The sequence below is a fragment of the Ictalurus furcatus genome, chromosome 7 (genome assembly GCF_023375685.1).
Source record: "Ictalurus furcatus strain D&B chromosome 7, Billie_1.0, whole genome shotgun sequence".
NCBI lineage: Eukaryota > Metazoa > Chordata > Actinopteri > Siluriformes > Ictaluridae > Ictalurus > Ictalurus furcatus.
Window position 1 is genome coordinate 30598121 of NC_071261.1, and position 18211 is coordinate 30616331.

The 18211-nt window shown below is 42.0% G+C and overlaps 1 protein-coding gene across 1 annotated transcript; it reads left to right on the forward strand.

Moving 5' to 3' along the window:
• Positions 1-1390: 1390 nt before the first annotated feature.
• LOC128610434 (NAD-dependent protein deacylase sirtuin-5, mitochondrial) lies at positions 1391-14229 on the forward strand. The gene is made up of 9 exons (XM_053629750.1): positions 1391-1787; positions 3104-3234; positions 5604-5737; positions 6463-6688; positions 6845-6932; positions 8163-8216; positions 10184-10307; positions 11304-11419; positions 12282-14229. The coding sequence occupies exons 2-9, from the start codon at positions 3129-3131 to the stop codon at positions 12352-12354; spliced, it is 921 nt and encodes a 306-aa protein (XP_053485725.1). The 5' UTR covers positions 1391-1787; positions 3104-3128; the 3' UTR covers positions 12355-14229.
• The last annotated feature ends 3982 nt before the right edge of the window (positions 14230-18211 follow it).

Genomic DNA, 18211 nt, shown 5'->3' on the forward strand with positions numbered 1-18211 from the left:
CACAGTTCAGTGTTGGTCAATTTGTATGAAGTACTGTTTCTATAGTAACAAAGTACACTGAGACTTCTACCGAGGGGCTCGTGCCTACAGACAAATCCTAGCTGATTTCATTCAGTATAACCACACAGTTGTGAGTTCGGTATTGCTTTCATACAAAAAAACTCTATAAAGTTTAAAGTTTAAGTATAATTTTTTATTTTTTTTTTAAGGTATGGTATGTAGTTCAATAAAAAATCTGGTAAAAGAGTGAAAAAACACCTTTAACACTGTTATAGGAAAAATAATCCATGAAAGTGTTGCGTAATATCGTTACCACCTCGTTGTTGATGATTTAACCGTAACCAGTCCCTTCAGGATGAACGCGAAATCAAGCGAACACCGCGGTATTCGGAGGAGCTCGCAAGTGTTTTAAATTACCGCGGATTTGGACCGAGACGTCGTCGCAACACGCGTTCGGCCAAAGCGCCGTTCAATTCACGTGTGTCGGACGTGAATACAGCGAAAAGCTCTCATTTACCAACAAACATCACACAAACATCAGCCAGTTCAAGTAGTTTTCCACAAAAAAAAAACTAATTTTGTAAAAAGCCGCAGGAAAATCAAGCATTTTTGGCCACAACAATCACAAAAAAAAAAAAACCTCCTCGAAATCGTGTTCGGACTGACTAACAGCACAGCTTGACGTGTTTTATTTCGTATGTGTTTAGGAAAATAAAGAACGCCCGATCGTCAGACTGAAACCACGTCCTTCGATGTGATATGATGAAGGAGTTACGATGTTAGGAATTTATATTTACAACAATTTTTATTTAGAACTCACCGAACAGTGTTTTATTGTTGTGTTTTTTTTTTATTTACATAATGTGTTTCTAGATTTCACACGGAACTTTAAGCATTTGTGTTATTATTATTATTATTATTATTATTATTTTAATTTAGTCTAATTTCTGTGGAACCAACACGTCAAGAAAATTGGTAATTCAATACATTAAAAAAATGTCTAATCTGCAAAACAAGTTTAGGAAGCTTTATGGCGCTTTTCCACCACACGGTACGACTCGACTCGACACTGCTCGCTTTTTGGAGGTTTTCCACTGTGGATCGTACCTGGTGTTACCTGGTACTTTTTTTAGTACCACCTCGTTCGAGGTTCCGAGCGAGCCGAGCCGATACTAAAGTGCATTGAAATGCTCATTCCCACTGAGACAGGAAATCAGGGCGGGACATATTGAGTGGCTCCTCCACCTTTTTAAATAGCCAATAGCATTTAGCTTTCCTCACAGTGCGGTAACTTACAACTGTTGGGGGCGGGACATTTCAGATCCTAGAGAGCATTTGATTGGACAGGAAATATGATGAGTGCAGAATGAGGTCATCGAAGTGGTTGATCGGTATCCACGGTAGAGAGAGACGGTACATTTTTAACGCATATATCATCTAAAATGCGAATTGTACTCTTGGTTCTGGAGCGCACTAACTTATAAACAACCTTAATGCGGACATATTCATACTAAAAGCCACAAAACCTCTATTTGGATTTAAAGCATACTAACGGACGGATGAGTTTAAACCGTGAGACGTTGGACAATTTGCATACATTTGCATAGATTTACACTGAACCAATAGTAAGGCGTTGAAAAGAGTGTGTGTATATATATTCGCTGGCTCCGCCCCTCGCCAGCAGATGGCAGTAACGAGCTTCCGGGTTTGTTTTCAGTTGAAACGCGTGGAAGAAAAAAAAATAAAGAGGCGAGTTTACAACTGTTTACAAACTTGAACTGCACAAGGTGAGTGGGGATTTTGTTTAAAATGCGGTTTCGTTGCCATGACAGCACTACAGTAACCATTGTAGTGTTTAAAAGTGCTGTTTTTTCCGTAAAAGAGACGAGCGGAAGAAAGAAAAACGCCATTTTAGTTGTTTCACTAAAAGCTCGCGCTTCACCGAATGCCTTCAGAACTGCATTTAAGCTATTATTTTGAACAATTTAATGTCTTAATGTCGTTTAATGTCCACTAATCAATGCAACTTTAAATCAAGAAAGCACGCAAAACAAAATATTGTTGTGGTGCAGCGTATTTATTTATTTATTTATTTTTTTAAACACTGTAGCACAGTATATTGTTTTATTCTATATATTTATTTGTTTTTTGTTTGTTTGTTTGTTTGTTTGTAAACAAAGCCTGTCAGGAATTACAAGACCTTCCTTATCATTTTCCAAGGTTCCCATAAATCCGAGTGCAAACCAAATCCGTTTATAACCTGCAGAAACGCACGTAGATCCGGGCTGTGTTCCAAACCGCTTCCTACAGGACATGTAGTGCACTACACTGAGGGGCAGAATGAACCCCTAGGTCACACCCTGTATAAACATTGCACGCTCACGTTTTTGGACATGCACAGCCATGCCGAGATTCGTGTTGTCCCCTGGCCTAACACTAAAACAGGAGGGTCACACTCGTGCCCTATGTAGTGCACTTTCCAGCTATTTGGGATTCAGCCTAATCCCTGCACTAACAGTGTGTTCTATAGTAGTGGAGCTCACAGAAAATGAGATGTGAATCAACACCACAGGGTTTTTAGTAGTGTCTGTAAACCACTCACAGAAGGTGGAGCCATAATGTAGCTTTTATTAAGATAATTAAGGCAAGAATCTCTCGCTCAGGTGTAAAAGGTGACTTATTTGTTTGAGATATACATCTGCCTGTTAGCTCATTGTGTATTCTAGTGAGAGAGAAGGAGAGAGAGGGATCTTTAGGGTAATAACCGGTGTTGCCAAAGCTCAAAAATTCACTAAAAGGTTGCCAGATGATGTCGTAGACCAAAATAAGTGTGTTTAATCGTGGATATTGTGCGGTCTTCTGTGAGAAGATACTTTACAGCTGCTATAACGCAAGTGATAACAGGAACGAACTTGTTTCATGTGTGCAACTATAAACGGATAAAAAGTATGATGTGTTGTTCTTTTAATAATTGCTGAAAAAAAGAAAGAATTTTTGGCGAATTGCTGTGGTGTAAGAGGAATGGTACACTTCTGTTATATGAAACGACTCAGCTTTTGAGTTGTAACAGTAACTCCGCTTCATCCCGCCTTTTCGTTCCCAGGCGTGTCCCGCAGAACCGGTCCGAGATGCTGATCCGGCAGCTGACGCGGAGGCTCCTGCTCCCTCAGGTGGATTGTGGGAATCGGATCACAGTCCTGAGGGCGCTGAGTGTCGAACCCCAGCCGAAGTCAGGTACGCCACGGATACACCGTCAGCTCTGAGTCATGTGGAATAAATAAAAAAATCCCCACGGTGCTGCATGGGGATATTTGTGTAGCATGTATCTAACGAGTGTAGGGACGTTTCTGCTTAAAGGAGCTGTAAGTAACGTTTAGCGCACCCTGCTGAAACTATACTCACACCAGCGGTGTTGAGAAGTCGAGCAGGTCTTGATCTGGAAAAGGGGCGGGGCTCATTTCGGATCCGCAAAAGTGTCGACGGAAGCCTGAAGTTGAGTGGAACATTGAATCGTGTCATTTTTCGGTAGCGACGGATGCTTTTAAAACACTGCTCCGTGAAACTTCGAAACATTTATGAATCCTTTGTTTCGAATCAGTGGTTCGGCGCGCGTATCAAACTGGCCAAGTCACGTGATTCCGGTAAACGAGGCTCTGTTACGTCATTACTGTTTTTCGAAACGTTTAGAAATTTCCACGGTTCACCTCTAGGGGGGTGTTGGTCTCCAGGTGAACCAACGAACCAGTGTTTAATAGCCTATGTAATTTGAACTGTTCGCCGGTCAGTTTTATGATGTAGGTTTATATAAAACTGGAACGATTCAATAGTGTTTGGACTGATGCACGGTCAGTGCTCGCCTCAGGATGCCTTGTTAATCATCTGACGTGAAATCCCACCAAATTAATGATTTAAAAAGTAAAGAAGACACATCCAGATGTTGTGGGATATTATGTAGGCGAGAGAGAATTTGGACAGTTTTTTGCATTTTATTAATCCTCATTTTTCATGACCGAAATAACCTATAGTTATTCACAATGAGGAGCCTACAGGTTACAAAATCAAGCTCATGTAGCTGTCCGATGTTAAAGCGCACCTTTTATGGATTTGAAACGTGTCTAATTCTGTCGTAAAGGTCTCATACAGTAGATTTACACGCATCCGAGGTCAAAAAACACTTTAACGTGCTCATAATTTAAACTGCAGCGTTACGTTTTTTCCCTCAGTGTCACAAACGACTCGTTCGATGATCCGTTCTAAAGGATTCATTCTAAACTCCTCCTTTCAGAGAGCATACTCTGCTCTGATTGGTCAGACCTCCCAGTCTGTTGTGATCGGTCTACCGCTGTCAGCAAGCAGCCGATGAAGACGAGAGGCGGGGCTTTTTGTTACAAACCTACATAGGTTAGTAAAGTCTGGAATCACTAACGACTCGATTCAGCTGTTCAGAATCGGTTCCTTCTTTCGGGAGTCGATAACTCCGTTCGTCATGCGCTTTGATTTTTGAAACTTCGCAGATGTTTTTACGTTCACAAACAGCTACGTATAGAACGCACTACACGAAAGGTAACGTTTGCAAAAACATAATAGGTGCACTTTAAAAACTCAACACATTTAAAAAAACAAACAAAAACGCACACAACAATAAAAAAAAAGCCCCCACTAATTTATAAATGACACTTACAGCGATGTAGACAGGGACACTTCACCCAGGATTCGAACCCAAGGCATGCCAATCGTGAGCACTATCGTCTCCCTCACACACTTCCTTGTTTGATGCAAACATTCGTCAACGCTTGTCTGAATCGTTGTCAAGTGACCACTAGGTGTCACCGTGGAGACGGGTGTCGGATTGTTTCGTAGCTTTGACGACACAATACGGTACGTTTCAGTGCTCCGCGAAGCCTTGCTCTGCCCACCACAACTCCTCGATGTGATTTTGTGCCGACCGATGCGTGTTTTTCTCTCCAGAACAGTGGACTGTATAGTCAGCAGTATATATTACCTGTATGGGGATTGATCTAAAGTTAATGCGTGTATATACGCAGTATAACTCCTTTCAAAGGTAAGAAGTGCCGCTGTGTTTACCACTCGTGCCGTGAGCGGCCGCGTCGAGTTGACGTCACTCGTCGAGCTCGGGGGTTGAGGAGACCGTCTCGTGTTTACGAGTAGGAATTCCGCTTCCTAGTCGGAGGTCTGAATTTTTGAGTTAGTTTGAGTTTTATCTAGCTTTGGCTCCGCCCACAGGTCGTCTGCATGTGACGTGTGATGACGCTGGGCAATATAATGATGGCCTGAAATACATTTGAGTATTTTGAGTAAAATACATTTGCATATATTTTTGAAATAAATAAATGTTAATGTTTTTTTGTTTAAGCTCCACCCACAAACAATCAGGCCTAATCAAATCCCAGAGACTTCCTGTTATGCACTCTAAATGGAGTATAACATTAATGTCTCTGTATAGTAGAAGTGAAGAAAGCATCCACCGCACAGCGATTTTCTATATATGCATGTATGTATATGTATAGTGATTTTTGCAGGTAATCTTCTGCATGTTTAACGTTCGCCTTTGACCCCTGACGTTATCGGACTGAACGTTACAGATTTATCAGAGTTCCGCGAGGTTTTCTCCAAGGCTAAGCACATCGCCATCATCACCGGCGCCGGAGTGAGCGCCGAGAGCGGGCTGCCCACCTTCAGAGCGGCCAGCGGACACTGGAGGAAGTGGAAGACCCAGGCGAGTGTACACGCAATCGTTCTCATTATCCATTTTAACCTCCGTGGAACACACGTGAGACAAGATTCCACCTGTTCGCTGTTGTTCCTTCATCAGCCTCTCTCTCTCTCTCCCCCTGTTCTCTCTCTGAAACGTGAAATAAACGTCTCCTTGCAGAAAACCTCACCACATCGTGAATTTACACACGTTTTTTAAACGAGCTCACGATTAACCTCGGATCACGCAGAGCATCCGCCACGCCGCGCACACTGTTACCGTAGCAGCGATGACGCTGTTAGAAGGAGCGCGTTAATGTAAACTCGTGATTTGGAGCCACGTTCCTATGATAGAAAATTAATCAGCCAACCAGAATCGAGAATTTTAGGCTGTAAATATTGGCACCCAGTATTTGGCTTAATAGGTTTATTTAAAGGGGGGGGAAATGAATGAATTAATTTAAGCGTTAATTAAAACGTACTTTGTTTTATTAATGTAGATGGTTTTAATGATAATGAATGCAGCAAGTTGTGTTAGTTACTTAATTCGAGTCATTAGAGTGTTCGGGTCAAGCTTAAAACACAAAGCTGTTTAATTTTCTTAATTTAAATATTAATGTTATATTATTGTTGGTAGGCTTGAGTATTATTATTATTATTATTATTATTATTATTATTATTATTATTATTATTACACCCTCACCCGTCACCTCACCATCTCCTTCCTCTCACGTCTTCGCTGTTTTGTAGGATCTGGCAACCCCACAGGCGTTTTCCCGCAACTCGTCGCGCGTGTGGGAGTTTTATCAATACTGGAGGGAGTTAGCGCTGAAGGCTAAACCCAGCGCTGCGCACGTGGCCATAGCCGAGTGCGAGGCCCGTCTCAGACAGCAGGGCCGCACCGTGGTGGTCATCACGCAGAACACGGACGAGCTGCACCGCCGAGCCGGCAGCAAACACATCCTCGAGGTCCATGGTGAGCGTCATAATAAATACACACCCACACGTGGTGCTGATGCGGTGCTGACTCGTCACATGCTGCTTTTACGTTAACTTGACTCAAGCTTGTGTTCTCTACCCAGTTTGTTCAGAAGGTGTTGAGTGTGTGTGTGTGTGTGTGTGTGTTTTACAGGAAGTCTGTTCAGGACCCGGTGTCTGAGCTGCGGAGACGTGGACGTGAATCATCACAGCCCCATCTGTACTGCGCTGGAGGGTAAAGGGTAAAAATAACGAGCCCCGCTCATCCCTCCTGCTTACTGCACTCAGCTGTTGCACTAGTTTAGATCAGGGATGTCCAATCTCTCACCCCCCCCAAATCGGGTGCAGATTAGACCACCTCAAAATACACGAGAGAGGGACGGACCGTCACCAAAATATCATTGTAGTGAGTTTAATTTTAGTGGAATACCTGCAGCAGGGTATCCCCCTGACTTCCGTAGCTGTACGACTCAAGATATTCATCAACTACTTCTTCTTTCCAGCTCTTTTGAAATCGTTGCTTTTCACAGTGCGTCTCAGTCAGCCCCCTAGGTGACGAATCGGTGTATGGCGTACACGAGTTGTGGCGCCGGTAAGGACCCTGTCTCACTACGCGTTGGGACGCCGATGACTCAGTTTCCGGCGACACGACTATGTACTCGCGTTGTAAAACCTCACCGCTGGCGTTCATCACCAACAGGCAGGACCGAGATCTTTCTCCATTATATATACACGTCGTATAAATTTGTTATCTTAATCCCACGCGTTTCTGTCGCGGTACTTCAAGCAGGATCGTAGGCTTGCTAGAGGATTTAAAAAAATAATAATGGAACATTTAAAAGTCGTTAGTCTCAAACAAACCGTACACAGAACGTCAAATAAAGTTACAAATCGCTAACGTACTGTAAATAATCATGTGAGAGCCACGACAACGATAACAAGCTGCTTACATTTGTACACGACGTCGGCCGAGAGCTCGTGCAGTATTTTTTTTCTCGAGCCGAGAGTCGCCACAAAACATGACGTCATTCCATCGACGCTCCCTGGTTTCTGCAGTGCATTGTGGGATTTTTTAGTTCCAGTGCAATGGAAGGATTTTGCGATTGATACAGCCCTCAAAATGGCCGACTCCACGATCAGCGCCCTGACTACTGAACTACTGGGAGCTGATCGAGACGTACAAAGTTACCGTTGTGTTTTTTGTCTGAAATATTATTCAGTAAATGATATAAATCTTGCAGTTTAGCTTGCTGTGTTACCACAGTCTGCTGCCACCTTCAGGTGAAAGGAGGAATTGCGACGCATCGATCGTGCTGTACGTCCTAACAGAGAAGTCGCAGTCAGTTAACATCCGTCCACGGCCTGCATTTTGGTCCTGGGGCGGGATTTTGGACACTCCTGGTTTAGATGTAAGTAGTTTAGATGTAGTTAAGTTCTGAAAGTGAGCTCGATGTTTCTCATTCCTGTTACAGTGATCCGGATCCAAACTGCACTGATGCCGATATTCCCGTGGAAAAGTTACCAAGGTATGAAACAAGCTTAACATGGTTATAAACAAAATCTTTGTTTCTTTCAAACTGCTATACTGTATACTAACTATAGTAAACAGTATAGTAATTATCTAAAGTCTGACTGAATGCAATGTGAAATTCATTTGAGTGTTGAATAAATGCCACATAAATTGTTAATATTTTTTAAACCACCGATGAAGATTTTTTTTGTGATGAAACACTGAGGTTCTGTATCGAACAAACTGTAGAAATGATCTCTTAGGAAGTGCCAAAAAACCCCAAATCTCGAATATGAGCACATCTGTCCGATGTTTCTTATTTTGAAATTATTCTAAAAGAAATATGACCATTTTGATAATTTGAAGAACGAAGCAAACATATTTTCCGGGAGAATAATTTTAACATGGTTTAGCTTAGAAATAGACTTATAAATATTTAAAATAATCTTACAATGAAAAATATTTTTAAAAAATTTTAACATTTGCAAATACAGTGAGTTGTAAAAGACACACGGAGCCAATGGATTTAATGACAGGAGTGATGTAATGTGATTAAAGTATGATTAATGTTCCCCAGATCACAGTCGAAACCCCATATGAAGCCCTGTGGTCATACACGAAAACACAGCATTGTAATACATCAGAGCTCCACTAGATGGCAGCATGATATTACACTTGATGCTAAACTACCCTGGAAAAGCACACTTACAAGCCCTTTTCACTCTTTCGTGTTTCTGCTGCAGGAAGTAGCCTTCACAGGATATAATTTTACTTCCACAACATAAACAACAACAACGTCTGAGTCGAACGCTGTTCATGGGACGTGTCAAAGCAAGAGGCTGAGATATCAGTGCAAGTAGAGTTTAAAGTAGAGCACCTAAAGAGCAACCACAGTGAGTGGAAATGTTTCGATATGTGAGCGAATCTAATCGGACAGACTGCGGAGTTCGCGTGGATGCATTCGCACCTCACTAACCGCTCATCATTCTCACCGATTGTTAGCTCACATTTAGCCAACTGTTTACTAGAAATACAGCTAGCTAACGTTAGATAAAGGATGCTATAGCGATAAACGTTACTTATGGATAGCGTTTGCCTATCCATTACGTTATCGCTTTGTAAAATGACTAAATGTGGTAAATATGTGTGAGGTAATCCATGCAGTTTATCTAGCTACTCCTGATCAATGCTAACCTGAGTCGTTAACGTTATCGTAGCAAAAAAAGCATTCATATCTTGTATCCTAGGTGTAGTCCTTTGTTGCAGAGTTCTCCAACAATTCTAGACGTAGTTTAGTCGACAAATACAAGGTGAAAAATAAAGGTTGATTGATAGCGGGTTTTACCGATAGCGGATAACTAAGTCGAGCGGTACCTACCTGCCGATAACCGATTAATCGACCGATAGATTTTAAACTCGCTACTGAATGAAAACATAACACTCAAAGTAAAATAACGCTGAACTTTATTACAAAAATAAACAATACTGAAACAATACATGAAAATGTACTGTTTTAAAGTGAGATAAAAATATAAACTATTAATATATGTTAACTATTAATAAATATTAATAAAAGTAAATAAAAGATATACATCCAAACTGAACCAAAAAGGTAACACTCCAACTAACAAATAAAAATTGGGACGTCCAAATGGAATAATAAAAAAAAACACCTCAAATAACACAACAAAATTAGTAAGTGATAGTTTTTATTTGGCCTCTAGAGGCCGCTCTCGTGCCGTATAATGACAGCGGCCCCTTCTCAGGTCGACCTCTACCATTACCACTGTCGCGAGCAGTGGTGATGGTATACAATCAGCTGTGCGAATGACCACAAATCATTTTACCCCGTGTTTTATGTATAAATGCGTTTCTCATTTGTGATGTGACGTGCGAAGTTTGTAAAGTGTTTCACGACTAGAAGGTGCTAATGTGGAGGAAGCAGGTGGTGTTGTGTTTATGAGGTGCTGCTCGGTGCTGCAGGTGTGACGAGAGGGGCTGTGACGGTCTCCTGAGGCCCGATGTGATCTGGTTCGGGGAGACGATGGACTCGCACGTCCTCACCAAGGTGGAGAAAGAGCTGGACGCCTGTGACCTCTGCCTGCTGGTGAGATCACGCCTCCTCGCGCCGCCGCTCTTTAAACCCGGAGCGTCCGAGAGTGCTAATTGTTAACAGCGAGAGGTCTGCGTGTAATAAACCTGCTGCTCGGGTTGTGAGAAGTGAAATGAAAGTCCGTTTCAGCACAGGGGATTGATCCGGATTTCTCTTAATGAACCTTAAGCTCTACTCGGACGGCATTAGTTTAACCTGGCGTTAATAATGATGTGTCTCAGGGAATTTACTCATGCCCAAAACCACCAAGTCAGTTTTTTTGTTTTTAAACAGACTGCACAATACTGGACGAATAACACGATCCAGAATTATTGGCACCCTTGCTAAAGGTGGATAAAATGCTGCTTTGTTTTTGCGGTCAGTTAGCTGAACATGTGAGAGAACTCTGAGATACTGACCAGAAGGTCAGGAGTTCAAGCCCCAGCACTGCCAAGCTGCCACTGCTGGGCCCTTGAGCAAGGCCCTTAACCCCCAACTGTTCAGTTGTATAAAAGAGATAAATCGCTCTGGATAAGGGCGTCTGCCAAATGCCATAAATGTAACTCTAACTTTTCATTGAAATAAAATTATTCAGAGGAAGAAAAGGTGTCCCAATTGTTGGCACCCCTACGTTTAGTTCTTTGTTTAGTTTATCTTCCCTTTGCTAAGATACTTCACCACAAAGGTGGTGCCAATAATTCTGGAGTTGAGCCGTATATTGACCGTATATCCCGTACAGCGAGAGAGAAGTTTTCACACTTTTCCCCCTCAGTGTGGAGACTCCTCTGGGAAAAGTGTTTGCTCTTTTCTTTCACAAAAACTAGAAACCACTCCAAAACCAGATAAACTGAAACCAACAAAATATAGACGGCGTTTAAAATAGACCTATCAAAGAAATGACACTTTTTTTTTTCCTCTCAATTTAATACTTGGAGAAATTGAATTCAAGATAAATATCAAGTTTACTCCGTTATGCCCCGCACTCATCTTCTTTTACCGCTGTAATTTCAGGTTGGTACCGCGTCCGTCGTCTTCCCAGCGGCCATGTTTGCCCCGCAGGTGGCGTCCCGAGGCATCCCAGTGGCGGAGTTCAACATCCGGCCGCGATCCAGGATGTCTCGATTCACGTGAGTCACGCGTTTGTTCAACTAGGCCATTAAAACACAACATGATGATGGTGAAGCGAACCATGGTGCATCACGAAGTCTACTGCCGAGCACCTTGCTGTCTGTGTTGACTTTTATACTCTGTATATGCTGTCGCTATGGAGACGATTTGAGCAAAAATGATTCATATTATTGAATATGATCCAAACTGAGTGCCAGCTCCTTGCTAGAGCCGTGCTTGTCAGAATGATGTTGGGCTAGTTCTACATTACTTTACGGCTCAGCCTGAAGTCGGCGTATTTAACGATTTGGATTTATAGATTTTCTACACCAGGCAGGTAAGTTCTCTTTATTTTGGAGAAGAAAAAAAAAACGTTCAAAACTCAATTTAATATCGGAGGCGCCCCCTTCAGGTCGCTCTCTGGTATTAGTGTTGTTAATTACCTCTTGTAGCTCCGTCTCTGAGAACAGTTCCGGGTTCTGATAAATGATCAATCGGGGTTTAATTAAAACTATCCCAATCTTTGAGCGTCTCTCCGAGCGCCGATGAACCGGTCATTAACCACCAACGTTCAGTGAGCAGGTAAAGAGGGGGTTAGTCAGAGAAACAACCCCTTTTTGGCCTTGGGACAAAGTGCTACATTTGGCAGAAACCGAACACCATTCTCACAGCGAAGCATGGTGGTGGTAGCATCACGTCGCGTTTCGCTTGGCTTTTTGCTTGCTTCTTTGAATAACGCGCTCCTTACGTCCTTGAAAACCTTAAGCAGCGACAACAAATCCGTTTTGTTTGCTTCCGTAGTCCATAGTTAATCTAGAAAAGAAGAAAATGTGTTGATACAGCAGCAGGAGTGATGTTACTGACGTTACCGTGGGGTTTCAGTTTTTATTTCCAGGGCCCGTGTGCTGAGACTGTCCCCGTCGCTCTCGCGCCTCACGAGTCTGAGCTGATGTGAGACTTCTCGGAGAGGAGGACGACCTTCGACCTGCGCAGGGGCCGCCGGTTAAGACTGCTTTTATACGTGCCGAGAACGGGAACCGTGCCGCGCATCAGTGTTTCCGAGAGTAACGGGGGGGGGGGGGACGTGTTTACGGAGTTAGAAAAGTCTCGTTTCCTTTCTGGTGCAGTGAAAGCGATCTCGTTACGCCGCAGTGTGTGCACTCGAGAGCTTGTGTAATTGATCTGATTATCAAAGTGTGAAAATGTAGAGCTATTTCAGGGTACAGGAACTTTCTCCCGCCTCCCTGAACCGTCGAATTTGCTGTTTAATAAGACGGACAAGGACGTTCATTACGTTAAATGGTCTCGGATATAAACACAACCTTTCTAGTGTAAACAGATAGCGTGAGGGGATGATGTAGTTTAAGTTTGTGTATTTGACTCCACAGAATACCAAGAATAAACCGAAAAGCTAAAAGCATTAAAAAAAAAAAAAAAGAAGAACTTAAACCTCACTCCAAAGGTGCCAAACACTCTTTTTTTTTTTTTTTTTCTTTTCATCGTATGTACATTAACTCTAAAAGTCATTTTCCACAGGATGGGGCAGAGAGAAAGTTAGAGGAAGTGTAGTGTATAGTCTTTAGAAATAATACATTTTCTGAGGGTTTTTTTCCCCCTTTCCTTTTGTATGTCTACAGAAGTAATAATTTCGTCCCTTTTTTTATTTTCTTAAAAAAATTCTTCCAAAATAATAACCTTTTTTTTCTTTTTTTTTTAAATGTTCTTTAGGAATGAACTTTTTTTTTTTGGTAAAAAAAAAAATATATATTCTTCAGAAATAATGTAGTTTATTTTTTTCTTTTGTTTTTCCCCCCTTATATTTAATAGAAATAATTATTATTTCCCTCCTTTTTGATATTCAACCGAAAAAAACCTTCCTTTTATTTCTTTATGTTCATCAGAAATTGTTTTTTTTTTCTTTCTTCTTCTGTGGCTTGTATTATAAACAGAACTGCTTGTTTGTGCTTTTAAGAAACCAAAGTGCCTCAATAAACATGACACATGGCAAACTCTCATCATTTTATTATTATTATTATTACTATTATTATTATTCTCTCTACAGGAGAGTTTTAAATCCAGCTGTGCTGGGAAATCTACACCCTGTTGCTGCCTTGCTTATAATTAATCAATCCCATCAGGATTTCCCGATCGCAGAAATGAGCGCAAGATCAAGCGGATTCCGCAGTATTCGGACGGGCGTGCGATTTTTCAAAATTACCGCCGATTTCCCGCTTTCCGAGACCGGTCGTGTGACATCATCACGCCGCGACGCGCATTCATCCAAAGGCCTCTTCGACTCACGTGCGTCGAACATGAGTACAGCTAACAGGTCTCATGAATCATATTTTCCCAATTGATGTCGTTTGTCGCACAAAAACTCTGCACAAACTGATTATACTAATCGTAGTGACAAGCAGAAGTGCTTTATTTATCTACCTTCATCAGCATTTAAACAGAGATGCACGACAATTCGATTAAAGGCTGTCTGATCATCCCAAATCCCGATGATAAGCCTCCGATTACATCTGCACTTTATTACATCGTCTCATGTCTCTCTCTCACCGGTAAGCTACTTTAAACATAAAATAAATAAACCTGTACAACAATGCAGCTCGAGCTCACTGATAGCAAGTAAAAATCTCTCGAATATGCAGACGTTTTACTCCTCGTTTGCTTCTAAACGGAAGCCCATAGATAAAAGTGTAAATCTTCTCGCACAGCACCTTCGGTGTGCTCGTTCTAACAGGTTATCGCTTCGATGGTACCGATTTACACTGTGTCCAAAAGTTTGTGGACGCCTGACCATCAAGACCGTGTGCTTGGCGAACATCCCGTTTCAGATTTAGTCCCTGCTGTTATAATCAGCTCCACTCTTCTGGGAAGGCTTTCCAGTAGATTTTGGGGGCGTGGCTGTGGGGATGTGTGTCCATTCAGCTATAAGAGCGTTCGGGAGGTCAGGTACTGATGTTGAACTGGTGAGGAGGCTCCAGTTCATCCCAAAAGTGTTGATAACAATAATGATCGAGTCTTTATTGATCACATAAACGTTACAGCAAATGGAAATTCTTTTCTTCACATACCCCAGCATGTTAGGAAGCTGGGGTCAGAGGGCAGGGTGATAGTCTGGCAGTGCTGGGGCTTGAACCTCAACACACCATGTCTTCATGGAGCTTGCCTCTTAGTCCCAGTGAAGGGAAATTGTAACGCTACAGCGTACACAGACATTCTATACAGTTGTGTGAGAACGGTTTGGGGAAGAACCACATGTGGGTGTGATGGTCAGGTGTCCACATACTTTAGACCATATAGTGTACAGTATATATACTTTTCAAGATGTGAATCGGTATGCTGTTTCTTATCTTACTGATATAATTAATGAACATTTAATATTCATATACGCCTGTATGTATGTAGGCAAGGGACGAAGGAAAGAAGACATTCAGCAGGCAGTTGGTTTGTTTCCTCTGTCCTCACACACACACACACACACACTCTCAGACATGTGTACGGACCGGCTGATTCAGATTCATGGAAAACTTTGTTTCTCACACTCCCGTTATTTAAAAGAGAGCACGGACTTCTGATGTATCGATTAACCATAGACAAACAAACTCACCAAAGGTTTCTTGAGAATATGACACACACGACTGTTTATAGCTGCTATAACATACAGTGGTGCTTGAAAGTTTGTGAACCCTTTTTAGAATTTTCTAGATGTCTGCGTAAATATGACCTAAAACATCATCAGATTTTCACACAAGTCCTGAAATCAGATAAAATGAACCCAATTAATCAAATGAGACGGAAAATTATACTTAGCCATTTATTCACTGAGGAAATGATCCAATATTACATATCTGTGAGTGGTGAAAGTCTGTGAATCTGGTGTGAGCCGCTTGTGCAGTAATAACTGTAACTGAACGTTTACGGTAAGTGTTGATCAGTCCTGCACATCGGCTTGGAGGAGTTTTAGCCCGTTCCTCAGTGCAGAACAGATTCAACTCTGGGATGTTGGTGTGTTTCCTCACATGAACTGCTTGCGTCAGGTTCTTCCACAACATTTCTATTGGATTAAGGTCAGGACTTTGACTCGGCCGTTATAAAACATTAACTTTACTCTTCTTTAAGCGTTCTCTGATAGAACGACTCGTGTGTTTAAGATCGTTGTCTTGCTGCATGACCCACTTTCTCTTCAGATTCACTTCACAGACAGATGTCCTCATGTTTTCCTTTAGAATTCGCTGGTATAATTCACAATTCATTGTTCCATCAATGATGGCAAGTCGTCCTGGACCAGATGCAGCAAAACAGGCCGAAACCATGACACTACCACCACCATGTTTCACAGATGTTATAAGGTTCTTATACTGGAATGCAGTGTTTTCCTTTCTCCAAATATAAACCAAAAATTTTACTTTGGTCTCATTCCTCCATAAACCATTTTTCCAATAGCCTTCTGACTCGTCCACGTGATCTTTAGCAAACTGCAGAAGGGCAGCAATGTTCTTTCTGGAGAGCAGTGATGTTCTGCTTGTATCTCTGCCATGCACACCATTGTTGTTCAGTGTTCTCCTGATGGTGGACTCATGAACATTAACATTAGCCAATGTTGGAGAGACCTTTATTTGCTTAAATGTTACCCTGGTTCCTTTGTGACCTCGTGGACTATTACACGTCTTGCTCTTGGAGTGATCTTTGTTGGTCTCCACTCCTGGGGAGGGGAACAATGGTCTTAAATTTCCTCCATTTGTACACAACCTGTCTGCCTGTGGATTGGTGGAGTCCAAACTCTTTAGAGATGGTTTTCTAACCTTTTCCATCCTGATGAGAATCAACAACTCTTTTTCTGAGGTCCTCAGAAATCTCCTTGTTCATGCCATGATCCACTTCCACAAACATGTGTTGTGTAGATCAGACTCTGATAGATCCCTGTTCTTTAAATATAACAGGACGCTCACTCACTCACACCTGATCGTCATCCCACTGATTGAAAACACCTGACTCTAATTTCACCTTCAAATTAAACTGCGAATCCTAGACGTTCACATACTTTTACCACTCGCAGATATGTCATATTGGATCATTTTCCTCATCTTCTTTTAGGACCTTTTAGGTCATATTTATTTAGAAATACAGAAAATTCTAAATAATTGACTATATGTATAATTGCTTATAATTGTTTGTGTCATAAAAAAAAAAGGTATTAGCAGAATATTTGCATGAGAAAAGAAAGCTTTTGTCGTTAATACGGAGGCTCGCTCTCCTATAGAGTGCTCATTAGTCTGAACGCGTTAATTAGCTACGAACTGTTAAGCGGGTTTAAGCGGGGAGTTTAGCACAGTCGGTTCATTATCATGCAGCCGTGGTCTCGTAATGCCGAATCAGCTGGCTTTCCGGCAGCCCCGGATAAATATTTGCTCCGCGCCCGAGTGAAACGAGATCAGACCTTCGTGAGACACCGGAGAAGGTTACTAACGTGAGAGGAGTTCGGCCCTGACAGACGGAGGTCTGTATACAGAGCTACGGAGGACCGGTCACAGGCTCTACGCCATCTTAGAGTCTAAGATAATGCTTGAAAAGAAATGGGTTATCGTTATTTCACAAAGATGAGCGTATAGTCGTCGACGTGGTGAAAGGTCTCTGCGAGGAGACGCTCGTTTGAGCTTTGTGGAAGGAGTCTCCAGTGTCAGCGCGTCGTTACTGTAAGTCTAGCGCAGGAGAGTGTGAAGGATAGAGGAGTTCGCTGTGTTGCAGTAGCACACTGGATTAAGAGCGAGACAGGAAAAAACCGACGATAAAAATAATTGCAGTGTTGTACATTTTGTTCTCGTCATCACAATAGATATGTGCAATATTTACAGTCTCTCTCTTAGATAATCAGCATGTTTTTCAATTCAAATCTGAATCATCAATGCCGTGTCTTCATTTCCTGTAGCTTTTTAAAATTTAAAGTAATATTGCTTTACAGTACTCCAGGCTGGAGTGGAGGGAAGAGACGCACTCAGCCTGCTGCTGATTCATTTCATCAGCATGTGCTCTTTACTGCTGTCCCTCCTCATCGTCTCCCTCCTCATCGTCTCCCTCCCTCACTCAGCACGCCCGGATGAACAGATCCCACAGCCGCGCAGATCCCGTCCCGGCTTTCCTTTCTTCCTTTCTTTCTTTCCCTTCCTTTCTTCTTTCCTTTCTTCCTTTCTTTCCCTTCCTTTCTTCTTTCCTTTCTTTCCTTTCCTTCCTTTCTTCTTTCCTTTCCTTTCCTTCCTTTCTTCTTTCCTTTCTTTCCTTTCCTTCCTTTCTTCTTTCCTTTCTTGCCTTTCCTTCCTTTCTTCTTTCCTTTCTTTCCTTTCCTTCCTTTCTTCCTGTCTTTCTTTCTTTCCCTTCCTTCCTTTCTTCCTGTCTTTCTTTCCTTTCCTTCCTTTCTTCCTGTCTTTGTTTCTTTCTTTCCTTTCCTTCCTTTCTTCCTGTCTTTGTTTCTTTCTTTCCTTTCCTTCCTTTCTTCTTTCCTTCCTTTCCTTTCCTTCCTTTCTTCTTTCCTTTCTTTCCTTTCCTTCCTTTCTTCTTTTCTTTCTTTCTTTCCCTTCCTTCCTTCCTTTCTTTCTTTCCCTTCCTTCCTTCCTTCCTTCCTTTCTTTCCTTCCTTTCTTTCCTTCCTTCCTTTCTTCCTTTCTTTCTTTCTTTCTTTCCCCTCCTTCCTTTCTTCCTTTCTTTCTTTCTTTCTTTCTTTCCCTTCCTTCCTTCCTTCCTTCCTTTCTTTCTTTCTTTCCCTTCCTTTCTTTCTTTCCCCTCCTTCCTTCCTTCCTTTCTTTCTTTCCC